This window comes from Phoxinus phoxinus (genome assembly GCF_949152265.1).
Source record: "Phoxinus phoxinus genome assembly, chromosome: 19".
NCBI classification, from domain to species: domain Eukaryota; kingdom Metazoa; phylum Chordata; class Actinopteri; order Cypriniformes; family Leuciscidae; genus Phoxinus; species Phoxinus phoxinus.
Window position 1 is genome coordinate 22632145 of NC_136894.1, and position 14895 is coordinate 22647039.

At 38.1% G+C, this 14895-nt stretch overlaps 1 protein-coding gene across 1 annotated transcript; it reads left to right on the forward strand.

The window, feature by feature from the left end:
- Positions 1-4218: 4218 nt before the first annotated feature.
- sall3b (spalt-like transcription factor 3b) lies at positions 4219-14674 on the forward strand. Its single transcript, XM_079590802.1, has 4 exons — positions 4219-4443; positions 8124-11045; positions 12180-12523; positions 12950-14674. The coding sequence occupies exons 1-4, from the start codon at positions 4362-4364 to the stop codon at positions 13343-13345; spliced, it is 3744 nt and encodes a 1247-aa protein (XP_079446928.1). The 5' UTR covers positions 4219-4361; the 3' UTR covers positions 13346-14674.
- Positions 14675-14895: the final 221 nt, after the last annotated feature.

The window sequence follows — 14895 nt, forward strand, 5'->3', positions numbered from 1 at the left end:
TGTTTCAAGGTCAGTAAGTTTTTCGATATATTCTTTTTTATTATTATTACATATGATATATGTAAAAACATTTTTTTTACCTTGATAATATGTTTGAAAACGTTTTAAAACCAAATTCTCATAAATATTTATGTGTATATTTTATTCCATTACTTTTTACATGATGTTTAACCACAATTAAATAAAATTGAACATGGTAATACAATATAATAATACTAATAATATAATAAATCAAATAATATAATATAATAAAAAAGAAAATATAAAATAAGATGAATTAAAAAGTTTCTATCAACTTTATAGTTTCTAATTTCTATCAACTTGCCAAATTGTATTTATAATTTGATTTTTAAAAGATTTCTCATTGACCTTAATGTGTGTTGCAAAGACATGTAAAATGGCGATAAACTTTAGTCTTAACACTGAGAAGTCATATGCAGTGTTTTACTTTTCTAATATATTCCCCATCAGAACCATCAGGAACATTGCATTACTTCCCATTGATCTGCCGAACTAGTGCGTAGATATCATATTTGTATAAAATACGCCCTGTAATCTCAATAGTATATTTCTAAATCCACAGACTGTCCATCTCTAACATTAGTTTTACCCTTGGATTAGATTTCACATCCTATGTCAGAAGATACTTCCTGTGAAGCGTTCAGAGAATCTGAGCTGATGGAGATTAAACTCATTCGTTACATGCTTTTCCTCTATAGCATGCCAATAAATGCTAATAGCAGGGTCTGTTCTTTTTCAGGTCATAAATGTAAGAGAATTACTTTGCGCCTGAAGTCTTCCCTCTGCCATCTCAGACTGCACACACTCGCAGCCAGTAATTAACTACTGTTTTTACTGGCTTTACTCTTGTTTTTGCTCGTTATTCCCTCGAGAACATAGAATACATAATATCCTGTTTGTGCCTAAAATTTGCTGTCTTTCATAAAAATAGTCGGTTGTCATGGCGACTCGGGTTAACAGAACTGAAACATCTTCTTTGCACGGTTGTTTACAAAGCAAAAACTTTGTGTACGTATTCAGCGGAGCGCTTTTGCAGAAGTGTTTGTAAATGACTGTAAGTACGGGGATGAAATCACTACACGTGGTTGCATATCAAGGCACACAAAGCAGCGAGAGTACTGATTTCCATGCTGCTTTGTTGGGTATATAGAGAAAAAGTACAACAACAGTGTTTTTTCGGACAGTCGGATACCATACTGTACCACGGTATCGCCAAGGGACCCGTATCTCACGGCTAAAAACGTTTATTTCGCCTTAGATGTATCAGGTCCAACTGGCCCCACAATAGACCCTGACTCACCCCTCATACATTGAGATTCAGTTTCTTTTCCCAGCTCAAGTCTCTCCCGCTCGTGTCAATCACAGGCTTTATTGGTGGAAGCGGACCTGACACCCCGGACCTCATGTGAAACCATGGTCGACAGGAGGCAATAAGCCGGAGAATAGCAGCCATCTCAAAGTAGTCCTCCATTTAGCAAGTGCTTTTTTTTTTGCTCTCTTTGCTCCAGTCCTGCATTAAAGATAGAGAAGAGAAATCAATAGAGGTTCACAGCATTAGATAAAAGTCGCGGACTTGAGAAGCAGCCGCGTTAGATGTGGTAAATTAAACCAATCAGAAATTTCCAGAGGCCCTCGGCACACAGAACAGTGCTATCTCACATCTGTCCATCTCACTGCCCCGTCTCTGCTTTGTTTGTTCTTCATGTAGTTTCGCCCTGACACTTCATTTGTTGATCTATCTGAGATGATGTGCTTTATACTCGGAGTCAAACCCTCTTCATCGTGTTTAGAGTAGGGAAAGATGTTTTTTTTTTTAGCTGTGGGATATGTTCTTGGTTAAAAAGCTACATTCGGGGCTTAAAGGAACATAGAAATAGCATGGACCATGAAAAGATTCTAAACATGATTTCGTTTTAATGGACAGAAAATGATAAATCTCAACAAACAGGACAAAATTCTTCCTTCTTTCCAGCAGAATTCCACGCTGGGACAGAAACAGCAGTTTTCTGCACCAACTGAAACTATTAGTATTTATTTATTAAAAGCTAAGATCTTCATCAAATGTTTGTGAAGATATAATCTGAGATTACAAGGTGAGACCCAGAGTACTGACGATTCATTTAAATCAGGCTCGTCTCATTCTTGTGAACGCAGATGGGGAATGTGAAGGAAAAACAGCACGAAAAAATAAAACAAAAACACAATTAACAACAACACAGGCAACAATTCCCTGTGGGAAACAAACATTCAGGGTTTCATATGCAGAATTTTAAATATTTTGTCCTTCTAGGCGCTCGTCTTCATCTGATCATTTTGTTTCATTTTGAAAAGCCCGTTCCTAATCCTACATGGCATGGATAACAGAAAAGCCGGGATAACAGCAGCCGTTTTAAAGACTTCCCTTGGGGGTGGATTTTGACAATTCCCACCACTTTGTAATTTTATTGATAATGAAGAGGATGGCGAGGAAGGGACTTTTGATTTTTGCCAGAAAAGCTAGTTAAGGACAATCAATAGTACATCATTGGGAGAGTTTTGTGATAAAAGCCCTCGGTTACCCTGGCAATCCATCACTTGGCCATACAGATAGGTCAAACGAAATTATATTGCGCTTATCTCTCTACACCAGAAGAGTAACAGAGACGCCGATCAATAGGCTTATATATTGTTCTACTTGTGTTGTAATGGAAATGATGTATCGCTGATTTAGAGCCCTTTGGCCGCTATACACCAGCGATACTGGTCAGATGTGAATGCTGTCTGATCCCATGAGAGCAGCTCAATATCATGATAGACACATAACTGAAGTTTTACTGTGTTAAATGTATAAAGTGCTACACCACAGATAAAAAAAAGTGTTATATCCTTTTTCTTTTTAAATTCAGTAGGCTATCATAACAGATGTGAAGTTATGCGAAAGGTTAACAGGAAAAAGAGCAGGTTGAATAGAGGTCCATCATTCTGTGATATCCTAGTGGTCGCCTAATGCAATAAGCTTACACAGAACAGCCCTTCTGCATTTCTCCAGGACTTCTGCTGGGTTTTACACGCACATTTCCAGCTCAATATCAGCGAACACTCGTTTCAGTGCAGCTCCTACATCAATATATCCACCTTATGGGACTCTGGAATCTGCAAGAAAGCGCATAGTTTTGAATTGGATGAACTATTTGGAGGATGCGTCCTCGGCATGAGTGAGAAGCAGACGGAGAACAGAGAATAGAACGAACAGTGTTTGTTGTCAATAGCCTACTTAACAAACAGTCTGCGAATCATTCGATAACAGTCAGCGAATCATTCGATAACGTTCTCGAAGTCCCCTCAGTATGCTAACTTTCTGGATTTTCCGCGCGCGCGCGTGGTTCGCCTCGCGCAACCGAATTCTTTAGTTTGTTCCTAATACAAAAACTAAAACAAAACAAAAAAGAAACGTGTAAAGTTAAAAAACAGTTTTTCTGTGTGGTATGTAAATGTCTAGGAAGCTATAAATGCTGGCTGTTACTTTTGTTTTGCGACGTACCGTCCCATACAGATTCTAACGGAAAGCGCTGGAGCTGCATACTGTTGCTATGGTGACCTCCTCAGGCGAACGAGACGTTTGCGATTGTCTAGTGCACTCTAATCTAACTTTTGTGGTTTATGAAACATTGTTTGAAAGAATATATACATTTAAAACCCCTCAACATTTTGTTTTGACGTTGCCTCTGGGGGTTTAAGCTTTAATTACACTCTCAAAACCCCTCAAATAAAAAAACAACCAAAAGCAAATATTATAATATATTCGCTTGTCAGAACAAACTTATCTTGCATATAAAAAATTTAACAACTTATTTAAGAGAAGAATATGCTTAAACTAGAATTAATACACTTTGAAAGAGCCTGAGAGGTGCTTGACTGTTATTCATACTGTCATTTATTTGAAAAGAAGGCGTGTGAGCGTGACAAGACTGGTTTTCCGTACTTACGGTGGTGTTTAACAAACTACGGATGGACTTTATGCCATGTGAAGTGCCACCAGAGCTGTAGACGCACTTGTTTGCGTCCAGTTTGTGGTCCTACGTGAACAGAGAGCAAAAGGGGGAAAAGTGAGGAAGTGAAACGGGCTAATTACTCAGTCCATCCCTCATTTCCATATCCAGAGAGAGTGTCTACTGGCGCGCGGCCAATCCCTCATGCAGCGCAACGTAATACATGACCCTCTATCATTATAACGCCGACATGCGCAATCTGCACAACGGTAACAACATCTAATATCTCTTATTCACTGACCCCGGGACTGTACGGGACTGCCAGCGTCCGATGTTTCTGCAGATCGGAGCGCCGACGCGAAGCGCAGAGACATGTCCCGAAGAAAGCAAGCGAAACCTCAGCATCTCAGGTCGGACGAAGAAGGAACACAGTCGGACAAAAGTCCGGATAACGGTATGTGAATTGAAATACGAATCTTTTATTCGGCTCTTTAGATACAAACAAGTTTCTTTTGTCAGAATGTTGCGATGTTATATTGTTAATTTTGAGCAGTGCTGAAGACACGATAGCCTTTAGAACATAGGCTATTACATTATCAATTTGAGAGAATAGGGGAATATAAAAATAACTTGATTTAGCAAGCAAGTTTAAACGATGCTCAGTTCAAGTAGACTATACGGAACTCAAGACAAAGTTTTACACCCTAAAAATAACGTTCTTCGATGGTTGCTACGTTCAACAAAGAGTCTTTTTAATATAAAAAGTTAGGTTTGTTATTTAAAACACCGGTGCGTTCTCTAAAGAACCAGAGAATAAAAAGTTAGTCTAGCCTACTTGTGGTTGTCTTATGACATGATTGTAAAATTCTATTCGAACCTTTATTTTTAATAGTGTTTCATAAATCACAAGTTAAGTGTGTTTACATAGTAAATATAGTGTTTATATAGTAGCCTACATGGAACCTACAAATATGTGCGTTCGGACATTTCGTGTCAAACGTTGATTATGTGTCATTTGACAAAAATGCCGAACACTTTTTCCCCCCATGCAGTCGTAATTTCTAGTCTTTCCAGTCTTCTAGCTGTTAACTAACCATTTCTGTTAATTCATTAGAAATAATTAAACATTTATGGACATAAAATGCTCTCATTATTTTTTATTCAATTTGCTTTAACTGTTCACGTAGGCTAGCCTAGGCCCTATATTTATTTATTTTAGTGTTTCGTGTAGACTTTCAAAAATAGTTTGATTTAACATGATTTAAAATAAATTATTAATTATAATCAGTAACGGTAGATTAGAGTTGTGCATCTAGGCTATTTGTGCTTTTGATAAAGCACCAAAATAAAAGATCTGCAAACCATACAAAAGTGTCCCATTGCAAGACCCAAACAAAACCTTCAACATTCGTCTGTTTGCGTGAGAATAAATCCTTTTGTCATGGTAATGAAGTTACTTATGAAAAAGCCTCACACTTGGTCTGGTGTCGAAGTTGTGTCTTTATTTAAATCGCGTTAAAGTATTTACTGCAACACAAAGATCGAACTAAAAGAACTGAATCAGGGTATGGGTTGAAATCAGACAGTGAAAGACGTGTATTGTTCTTCAGATCAGTTTTAATCAGACGAATCCATTATAAACAGGCCTAATCTGTTAGAAGAGTAAAGAAATTGAAGTGAAAACCTGATGCAACAATATTGATGTAGACAAAAATTAGCATAATGTTTAAATCTTGATTCTTGATCATTTAGCCTATAAATATATTTAAACTGTGGGTTAGTTTTCTTTATTATATATATTTTTAACAAGTTAATAAAAAATGACTTCTTTAGTCAATAAGCAAATCATTGCATGTGGGAGTTTTTTTTTAAAACTTTGAACAAATTAATTTTTTTTTTCAGAACATAAAACATCTGTTGTATATTCTGAAATTGACTAAAATTAGTGTACAGTAAGTGCAGAAATTTCAGAGCAAGCTCAAACACACATGGGCATTTCAATACATATTATTATCATTCAAAAAATATTATTAACAAACTTAAGTAACTTATGGCCTATACTTTCACCATCTGCAATTAGTTAAAACTCTATACATTTCTTCATTTCTACTTAAATTCATATTAAATTATGTTATATTCTAAGTTAATTTAAAAATGAAAAATAAATCATGATGATTTGACTTCAGAGTGTTATCCATGTATGAAATAGGTACTTTTCTCTTATTTTGTCGACGCCAACACAATTGACTTTCGTGTTTGCCCTTGTACGTCTTTCTGTTCGCCATTCATCAGGCCTCTACAGTAACGGTTGTCTAATAGCATTTTAGCTTTCTTCGTTTGGGGTCTGAGAAATTTATTTTAAAACTCTTATGTTCTAACCTTTGTCTGTCTCATGTCGAAATGATCCAGCTAGCTAACAAAACCACGGTTACCAACTGAGCACCCTAGGAATCTCCCAAGTTTTTTCATCTTAGAGGCTGATGTAGTAGGGCCCCACAAATGCCTTTTTTCTGATTGCTTTAAAAATATATATATCTCATGATCACAGTTTTGTCCGTCTTTTCACCGGGGTTTCGCCATCGTATATACTTTTTCTTTGTAAATCTATATCGACTATTCAGTGAATGCTAATATATCTGAACTAATGTATGAACATTTTAAGATGATTTGTGGCATGGCCTTAAGTTAATTGGTCGCCTCACTAGATCAGTTTCAGTTAGCTCTCACCTTTCGGTGTTAAGAGTTTTTCAGACCACCCACACAGTTACTGGAATTAGACGAGCAAATGACCCACATTGTAACTCCTCTGAGGAAGGCTTACAAAAACTGAGAATTTACGCAAACAACACCTGACCACTAAATTATTTGAGATATTCTGCCATCTTCTCTTTACTCATTTCATTTCTCACTGTCACTTTTCCAGAAATTTGTATTCAATATTATTCTTAAACGCTGATGTCATAAACACTCAGTGTGGCTATATCAAGGCGATAACGATGGGTAATCATACAGCGAATACACCTATACAATCTTCCATGGCATCTTTTATAAAAAATATATATATAAAAAGATAAAAAAAAAAAAACACTCACACACAAATAGAAACAGGCTGAAAATATAGGAAGATTTCTGTTTAGACACACTTTGACATCTCACTAATCCTTTTATGTGTAAAACTATTTCTGTTTATATTTTCCTCTGAATATTTCTGCATAAATTACTCAAAAAAACAACCCCTTAAGCGCTCACCAGTGAACCAATGACCTAAAACAGTTTAAGATCTTATCTGAACTTGATGTAGGTATTTTATGTGCTGTCTAAATTCAAATATCAGAACAAAAATCTCATCAAATGCTGCTGATTTATTTTAAGACAAATATAATATTCTTGGCTCCCATGATCATTACACTTTTTTGATTTTTTAACAACTTTTTTTAAGTTGTATATTCTTGCTCATTATTGATATACTTTATACTTAATAATATTATTGTCGTTATACTGATTCCATGAGAAAATGGCGCTTAACAGATTTATTAAGATAGCACTGCAGGCTTTGACTTCTAGTGAAAGGACAGATTTTTATTTTTCATTTTGACAGTTTTTATTTTTTATGATCAAATATGGTATGATTTAAAACAGTTTGAAGTTAATTGTGCATGTTTACACTTTTAAAGCTGAAACCATTTTTCAAGGTTGTACATCTTTAGCAGTGAGAGATAAATGTTTCACTCAACAATGTCAAGTGGAGGAATTAGTTCTTCAAATTCATCAGGAAATAAGAGTGTTTGATAGCAATGGAGAGTTCAGATTAGTCAATCAAAGACTCAATTTGCCCTCAACTGACAGTGCAGCTGTGAATTGTATAAAAACATTGGAAATCAATATCCCCTATAGAATTTCATTAAGCTCCCGTATATTCAATAGATAGGTCGCATAATTTGATGGATTGTGCAAAGAAAATTATCGTCTGAGTCTTTGGAGCATGAGCACAAAGAGGCTGGCTTTCAGTAATTGGTAAAGTGGTACAATTGATTTAGTTTATCTATATTGTTCACTCCTCCAAGAATAGCTGTGAAAAATCTATCATCTCAGAAATTTCTATTCACACGCTTTCTCTCTGTCTTTATCTCCCAGCACTTCGCTTGAGGGGAGGCGATGAGGAGGACAGCGGCACTGAGAGCCGCAGCGGGGGTGAAGAGACACACGTGTGTGAGAGGTGCTGTGCGGAGTTCTTCAAGTGGTCCGAAATGCTGGAGCACCAACAGAAGTGCACGGAAGACCCCCCTGTGCTGATAGTAAAAGAGAATGAAGAGAACGCCATTTGCCGGGAATCACCGACAGAGTCCCTTTTGAGTGCCCACAGTGACTCAGCAGAAATGGAGTGCGAGCTCAACTCCGAGCTGGCTGAGAAAGTCGACGAGATGCCTGAGGAAACCCACATCATTAACCTGGATGAACAAATGGATATAAGTTTGCCCGAGCATAAAACATCAAACCTCAGCCCTCTACAACTTGACAATGAAAACCCCACCTCTTCTCCTGCACCACCTACAACCAATCACTATGACATGCCCAGCACCAATGTGACCCTGGAGATTCTTCACAGCACCCGAGTGGCCGTTGCTCAGTTTTCCCAGAGCATTCACTGTGCAGGGTCTGCAGGCAAGCTGAACTCAGCTGCGATACCCATGATTCTGGAGCAGTTGATGGCGCTGCAGCAGCAGCAGGTTCAGCAATTGCAGCTCATTGAGCAGATCCGCAGCCAGGTCGCTGTAATGAATAGGCAGCCTACGCAAGCCGCCCTTAATCCTGCCTCAAAAAGCCTGCCCTCTGACTTGAACACTTACAATTTCCAGGGCATCGCTCCACCCCCTGTACTTCCATTATCTGGGGTCATGCCCTCTGCAGTGAATGGGCATGCCTCTGTATCCCAGGCGTCTATGCTTTCGAGACCACCGTTGCTGTCTTCCCAGCCAAGCAGTGGACAAATCGTCTCTAGAGCATTAGAGAGTGCCACTGCTTCCTTAACAAGCTCCAGCCCTCATCTCTTCAGCTACAGCGGGGCTTCCCCACTCTTACCCACTTGTAGTGGATCGCTCTCTAACGTTAGTAACACCCAGTCCGTAAGCACTCCCAGTCCACTATCAGCTTGCCAGAGTAGCCTCCTTAGCCCTTCTGCCAACCTACCATTACTACCTCAAAGCCCTCCCAACGGAGTCATATTTCCCAATCCACTGGCCAGCATTGCAGCCACTGCCAGTGCATTAGACCCACTTGCTGCTATGATGAAGCAGCGTAAGGGCAAACTGCCCGGCGTCTCAATTTTTGACAACAAGCCCAATTCTGAGGACCCATTCTTTAAGCACAAGTGTAGGTTCTGCGCTAAAGTGTTTGGCAGCGACAGTGCCTTGCAGATCCATTTGCGCTCACACACAGGTGAGAGGCCCTTCAAATGCAACATTTGTGGCAACCGTTTCTCAACAAAAGGAAACCTCAAAGTCCACTTCCAAAGGCACAAGGAGAAGTACCCTCATGTCCAGATGAACCCTTACCCAGTCCCAGAGTATCTTGACAATATCCCTACCAGTTCTGGAATTCCCTATGGGATGTCTTTTCCTCCAGAGAAGGCAGGACCTACTTGGTTAGACAGCAAACCTGTTCTTCCAACTGTGCCATCCTCAATGGGTCTGCAGTTGCCGCCCACAGTACCAATTATTGAAAGCTTAAGTGATTCATTTACAAGCACACCCTCTGAAAGATCTCCACATAGGCCATCACCAGCCAGAGGTGAACTTGCCCCATCGTCACCCAATCCCACCGGCACTGAGACAGATATGTCTACCATTGCAGCCTCCCCTAAATCAATCAGAGAAGAAGAGATCACACACAGCTTCAATACAGAGGAAGTGCATCTGCCATCAAACAGTATGACTAGAAATGGTAACAACCCCAACAGCCTGCTTTTACAATCCATGTCGACAGAAACACCTGTTAAGGGGAATGTATCAGAGCCCACTGATGTTCCTTCAGCTGTTAATAAGTCACCCTCTCCTCCACTCATCTCGGATCAGTTCAGGGCCAAGTTCCCATTTGGTGGTCTCCAAGACTCTATGCAAACATCTGAGACATCGAAGCTCCAACAGCTTGTGGAAAACATTGACAAGAAGATGATGGATCCCAATCAGTGTGTAATCTGCCACCGCGTGCTTAGCTGTCAGAGCGCGCTGAAGATGCACTACCGCATCCATACAGGGGAGAGGCCATTTAAATGCAAGGTTTGTGGACGAGCATTCACCACAAAGGGTAACTTGAAGACTCACTTTGGTGTCCACCGTGCAAAGCCTCCTCTTCGGATTCAACATTCATGCCCGATCTGTCAGAAAAAATTCACAAATGCTGTTGTGTTACAGCAGCACATACGCATGCACATGGGTGGGCAGATTCCAAACACTCCTTTGGCAGAAAGCATCTACGAGAAAGACACAGATATGGAGAGTTTTGACAGCATGAGCACTTATGATGACGACTGTCTTGATGATATTTCATTTGAAGAAGAAGCGGATGTTGTGGAGAACAGTGAAAACACCCTGAGCTCTTTTACAGACAGTCCACCACCTATCTCATCTCTGTCAACCAGTGTATCAGAATCTCAAAATGTAAGGAGTGACTCATCCATCAGTCTCAGCCAATCAAATGGAAAAAAGATGGTCAAGTACGGACATATGGATAATGATCTTCATGCTCTGGGTCTCTTCACCACTGGTGAGATGGAAAACCATAGCATGGGAACTAGATTAATGCCACATTCATCTAGTTCTATTCACATTCCACCCTATCTCAACAGTCAACCTGAAGGCCAACATGAGCACCCACTCTCTCTGAACCTCTCCTCTAAAATCTCAGAGGAAACAGCTTTAGTAAAATCTGAAACAACAGATTGTCCTGCAGCAAACGCAGTCAATGGGGTGACTCTTAATCAAACAGGAATACAGCCTATCAAGTCTACAGTAAAGAAAGAAAACCCTTTCAACGTGCAATGTTTCAGCAAGGAACATGGTAAGCTTAAACTGCAATATGATACAAATAAAATACCCTTCAAAATTGATTTGTTCAATGAGTTTAACTATACTGAGGAAAGCTTTTCCACACAATTATTTTAGGTTAGCACAACAAGACAAGAATAACTGAAATAAGCACAAATGGCAGGGCATGTCAAAACACCTCTAGGGCCCAGAAAATGTACCCCGTGTTAAAACAAATAATGTTTTGTTGAACAAACCTAAATTTAAGTTCTTGTGTTAGATAAATTCTAGCTAGCATTAGTGCATGTTAGCATACTAAATATATATGTAGGCCTATTATTATATGTAATGTATGGAATGATCATATAAGAAGAGATTGGTCTCAGTACTGACTGAAACAACACACACCATAGTCGTCATGTAGCCCACAACCTAAGCACAAGCTACACTCTTCAGTACATACCTGTAAGTAACCACACAGAAACTATAACATAACATTAAACACTAATACGTATTTCCCTTTACTCATAAACATCAAATAACTCTTAGATATCATTTACTCTCCTAATGCAGTCTATGTAAATTAGGAATCCACTGTCCAGTTAATAATGTCAACAAAAATGATTTATGCAGTCTCAACACAAAGGATTAAGGTAACATCTGTTTTACAAATGTAAGTGATTTTAACGTAATGAAATTAAGTTGTGGTGAAATTTTTAAGTAAACTGAACAATCAGCCAATTTTTTTCATTTATTTAATTACTTAAATGGTGAAGGTTTTTTTGTCTAAATTCCTATCCTAGACAACTGTAAGTAAGCCGTATTTAATTCACCTGAAATGTTTAAACACTGTGGTGGTACACATTGCCCAGCACCACAATATAGCTCAGTTAATGGTTCGAGTTTGGGGCTGGACTGGTCTGTTTGTTTAAGTAATGGAGGACAGGGGAGTGTTTGTAGAAAATTTAAAAATATATATTAATATATTTAAATGATTAAATGATTATTAATTATTACCAATTTTAAAAATATATTTGTGCAATTCTGTTTGCTTTTGCAAGGCCAGAAATGACACATTTCCCCTTAAACACCTAATGCATAATATTGCAGTATTTGTTTATTTGATTTCAGTGTTCATTTTTATTCTTTTTTTTTTTTTTTTTTTTAGAAAATGCTCAAAGGTTTACTGAACAGGATACAAAAAATTCGCCGACTGCAGTGAAACTGGAGATGAGTGCTTGCAGTAGACCATACATGCTAAAAGAAGGGCCTTTCCCTTCATTCGGCCTGCAGTCTCCCACCTCACGCTCTGAGGTGATGATACCGGGCGTCACCACACTCACTGGACCACCCCCTCCCCGACGGACCCCTAAGCAACACAACTGCAGTGCATGTGGGAAGAACTTCTCTTCTGCCAGCGCCTTGCAGATTCATGAGCGCACACACACAGGCGAAAAACCTTTCGGCTGCTCTGTCTGCGGTCGAGCGTTCACAACCAAGGGTAATCTCAAGGTATGTGACCATTGTTGATTATGTTATTTCCGATGTTCACTTATTCACAAGTATACTAATTAATATTTGTGAAATAAGGAACAGCTTATATAAATGAAACAGATGCACTTTTTCAAATCCGTTTTTATTTTATAATTTTCATGTAATGCTTACCAGTGTTGAGGTTGTGCGTTGCTCCCAACATGTCAAAAGCTGTTGTGCACGTTTCCTTTCAGTCCTCCACCATTCTGTCAATTAAAGGCAAAAATAAATAAATAATGATAAAAAAACAACAACAATGCAGATACACATGGCGGCCATCACAACATCATGGTGGCCATTTTTTTAAAAACATTCTTTAGGCTACAGATTAATACACACACATCTGCCATAAAGAGCGTACAAATATTTGTCATTGATTTCTCTTTAATTTCTGTTTGTCAACAGGTGCACATGGGCACCCATATGTGGAATAACACTCCAGCCCGTAGAGGTAGACGACTGTCTGTGGAAAACCCAATTGCCCTTCTGGGCGGTGACGCCCTGAAATTCAGCGAAGCGTTTCAGAAGGATTTAGCAGCACGGGCCATGAATGTGGACCAAAACTTCTGGAGCCGATATGCAGCAGCTATAACTAATGGCTTAGCAATGAGGAACAATGAAATATCCGTCATTCAGAGTGGAGGAGTCCCCCAGCTTCCTGCCATTACTGTGCCCACGGACAAGGCTAGCACTGGAAACAGCCCACCAATCACAGCCATGGAAAAAACAGGCTTAGAAAGGGGTACTGGACAACACTTCTCCATGATGATTGAGGACAAAAAAGACATCGGAATCAATTAAAGTAAAGATGACATATTCTTTCTCCTTGCATAAGGAACATTGAAAATAAACGTGTCTTGATTTTTGAAAATCTGAATAAACTCTTTAGAATGTGCTTGATTCATGTGGGAAAAGATTCTTTATCTTATACTATAATGGCACTTGTTTTTTTTATTTTATTGTTTAAACTGAGGCCACGGTTAGTTTTTCAATTATGTCCACTGACTGAAACCTTACACTTGATTCAAGGGCATTGCTTTGAGATAAAATGATTATTTTATGTTGTAAATATGTATTTTATTTTATTTTATTTGTTTTATCCTCTGATTTTGCTGTCAAACATTGCTCAATTCATGGGAAAGGGAACATGTTTGCATATATAATAGAAACTTTTCATTCCCACACTGTGGTCTTAATATAGCTACAGCTGAAAGTATGTAACTTAAATCCCCGAGCAAAAGATAAAGAGACATTTCAGAGTTTTTGAAAAGAGATGTGTTCTTCTTTGACATCCCACTGCTTTGCTGCTATGCATTAGATGCAAACCGTTTATTTTCATGCAAATTAGGTACACCACCATGAAAGCTAGTGTCATTTTAGCTGCCATCAACAATCAAACGTTTCATCTTACCAGCCTATGTTATTATGTTATTAATTTCGATTATGTGTTTTATGCTATTTTCTGCCTTATTTTACTTTTACATGCAAAATTAACTAGTGGGCCAACATGAGACTATGAAGTATAATATGAGTGCTAATAAAGACCTTGCATTAAAAACACCTTTACACTTCAGTTTAAAGTATAGTTATAAGGCCTTGTGATGCGGGACTATTCTATTTCAAAATTTAGAAGTGTTTTCCTATTAAGAACAAATTAAATAAATGTTCCAGAAACATTTTTGAACACGGGAAAAGAAAAGAAAAAGTGAAACAATATACTTGTCTGTAATGGTAGCTTATGTCTTATTTACTAAGCGTGTCATGTCAGGTCATTTTAGTGTTTTTTTATTTTATTTTGTTATTTTATTTTGTAGTGCTATTTTCCTTAAATAATATATTGTTTAGTGATGGGAGAAAAACATAAAAAATATGAATGAGCAGTTTTTTTCATAAAATAGGTAATGGTGAAAAGGGACGGGGTATTTGATGTGTCCTCTGCATGAAAAAGAGACACTATTTTTGTACTCAGATATGTTATAATGAATAAAAAGTACACCAGGTTTTCTTTTCTGTCTGAACATCAGTATTTTTTCATGGAACAACTGAGGTGGTCTCTCAAACACACTGACTGAACTGGATTTATTTCTAAGATGCAATATTGCTGCCACCCTCAATAAATAAATCTTAAACAAAATATTTTGTTTGTGTCACCTTTTTATTGTAGATATGAGATTATATTTTAGAGTATATGGGAAAAGGCTTCACTCTCTATCTCTTTCTGTCTCTCTGTGTGTCTGTGTTAAGACAAACTTTAGGCAGACAAAGTTATTAATAGTGTTATAAATAAAAAAATCATTAATTAAATATACTGTTATTTAAATGCAAAATCTTGGTCTCATTTGGGAAGTCAA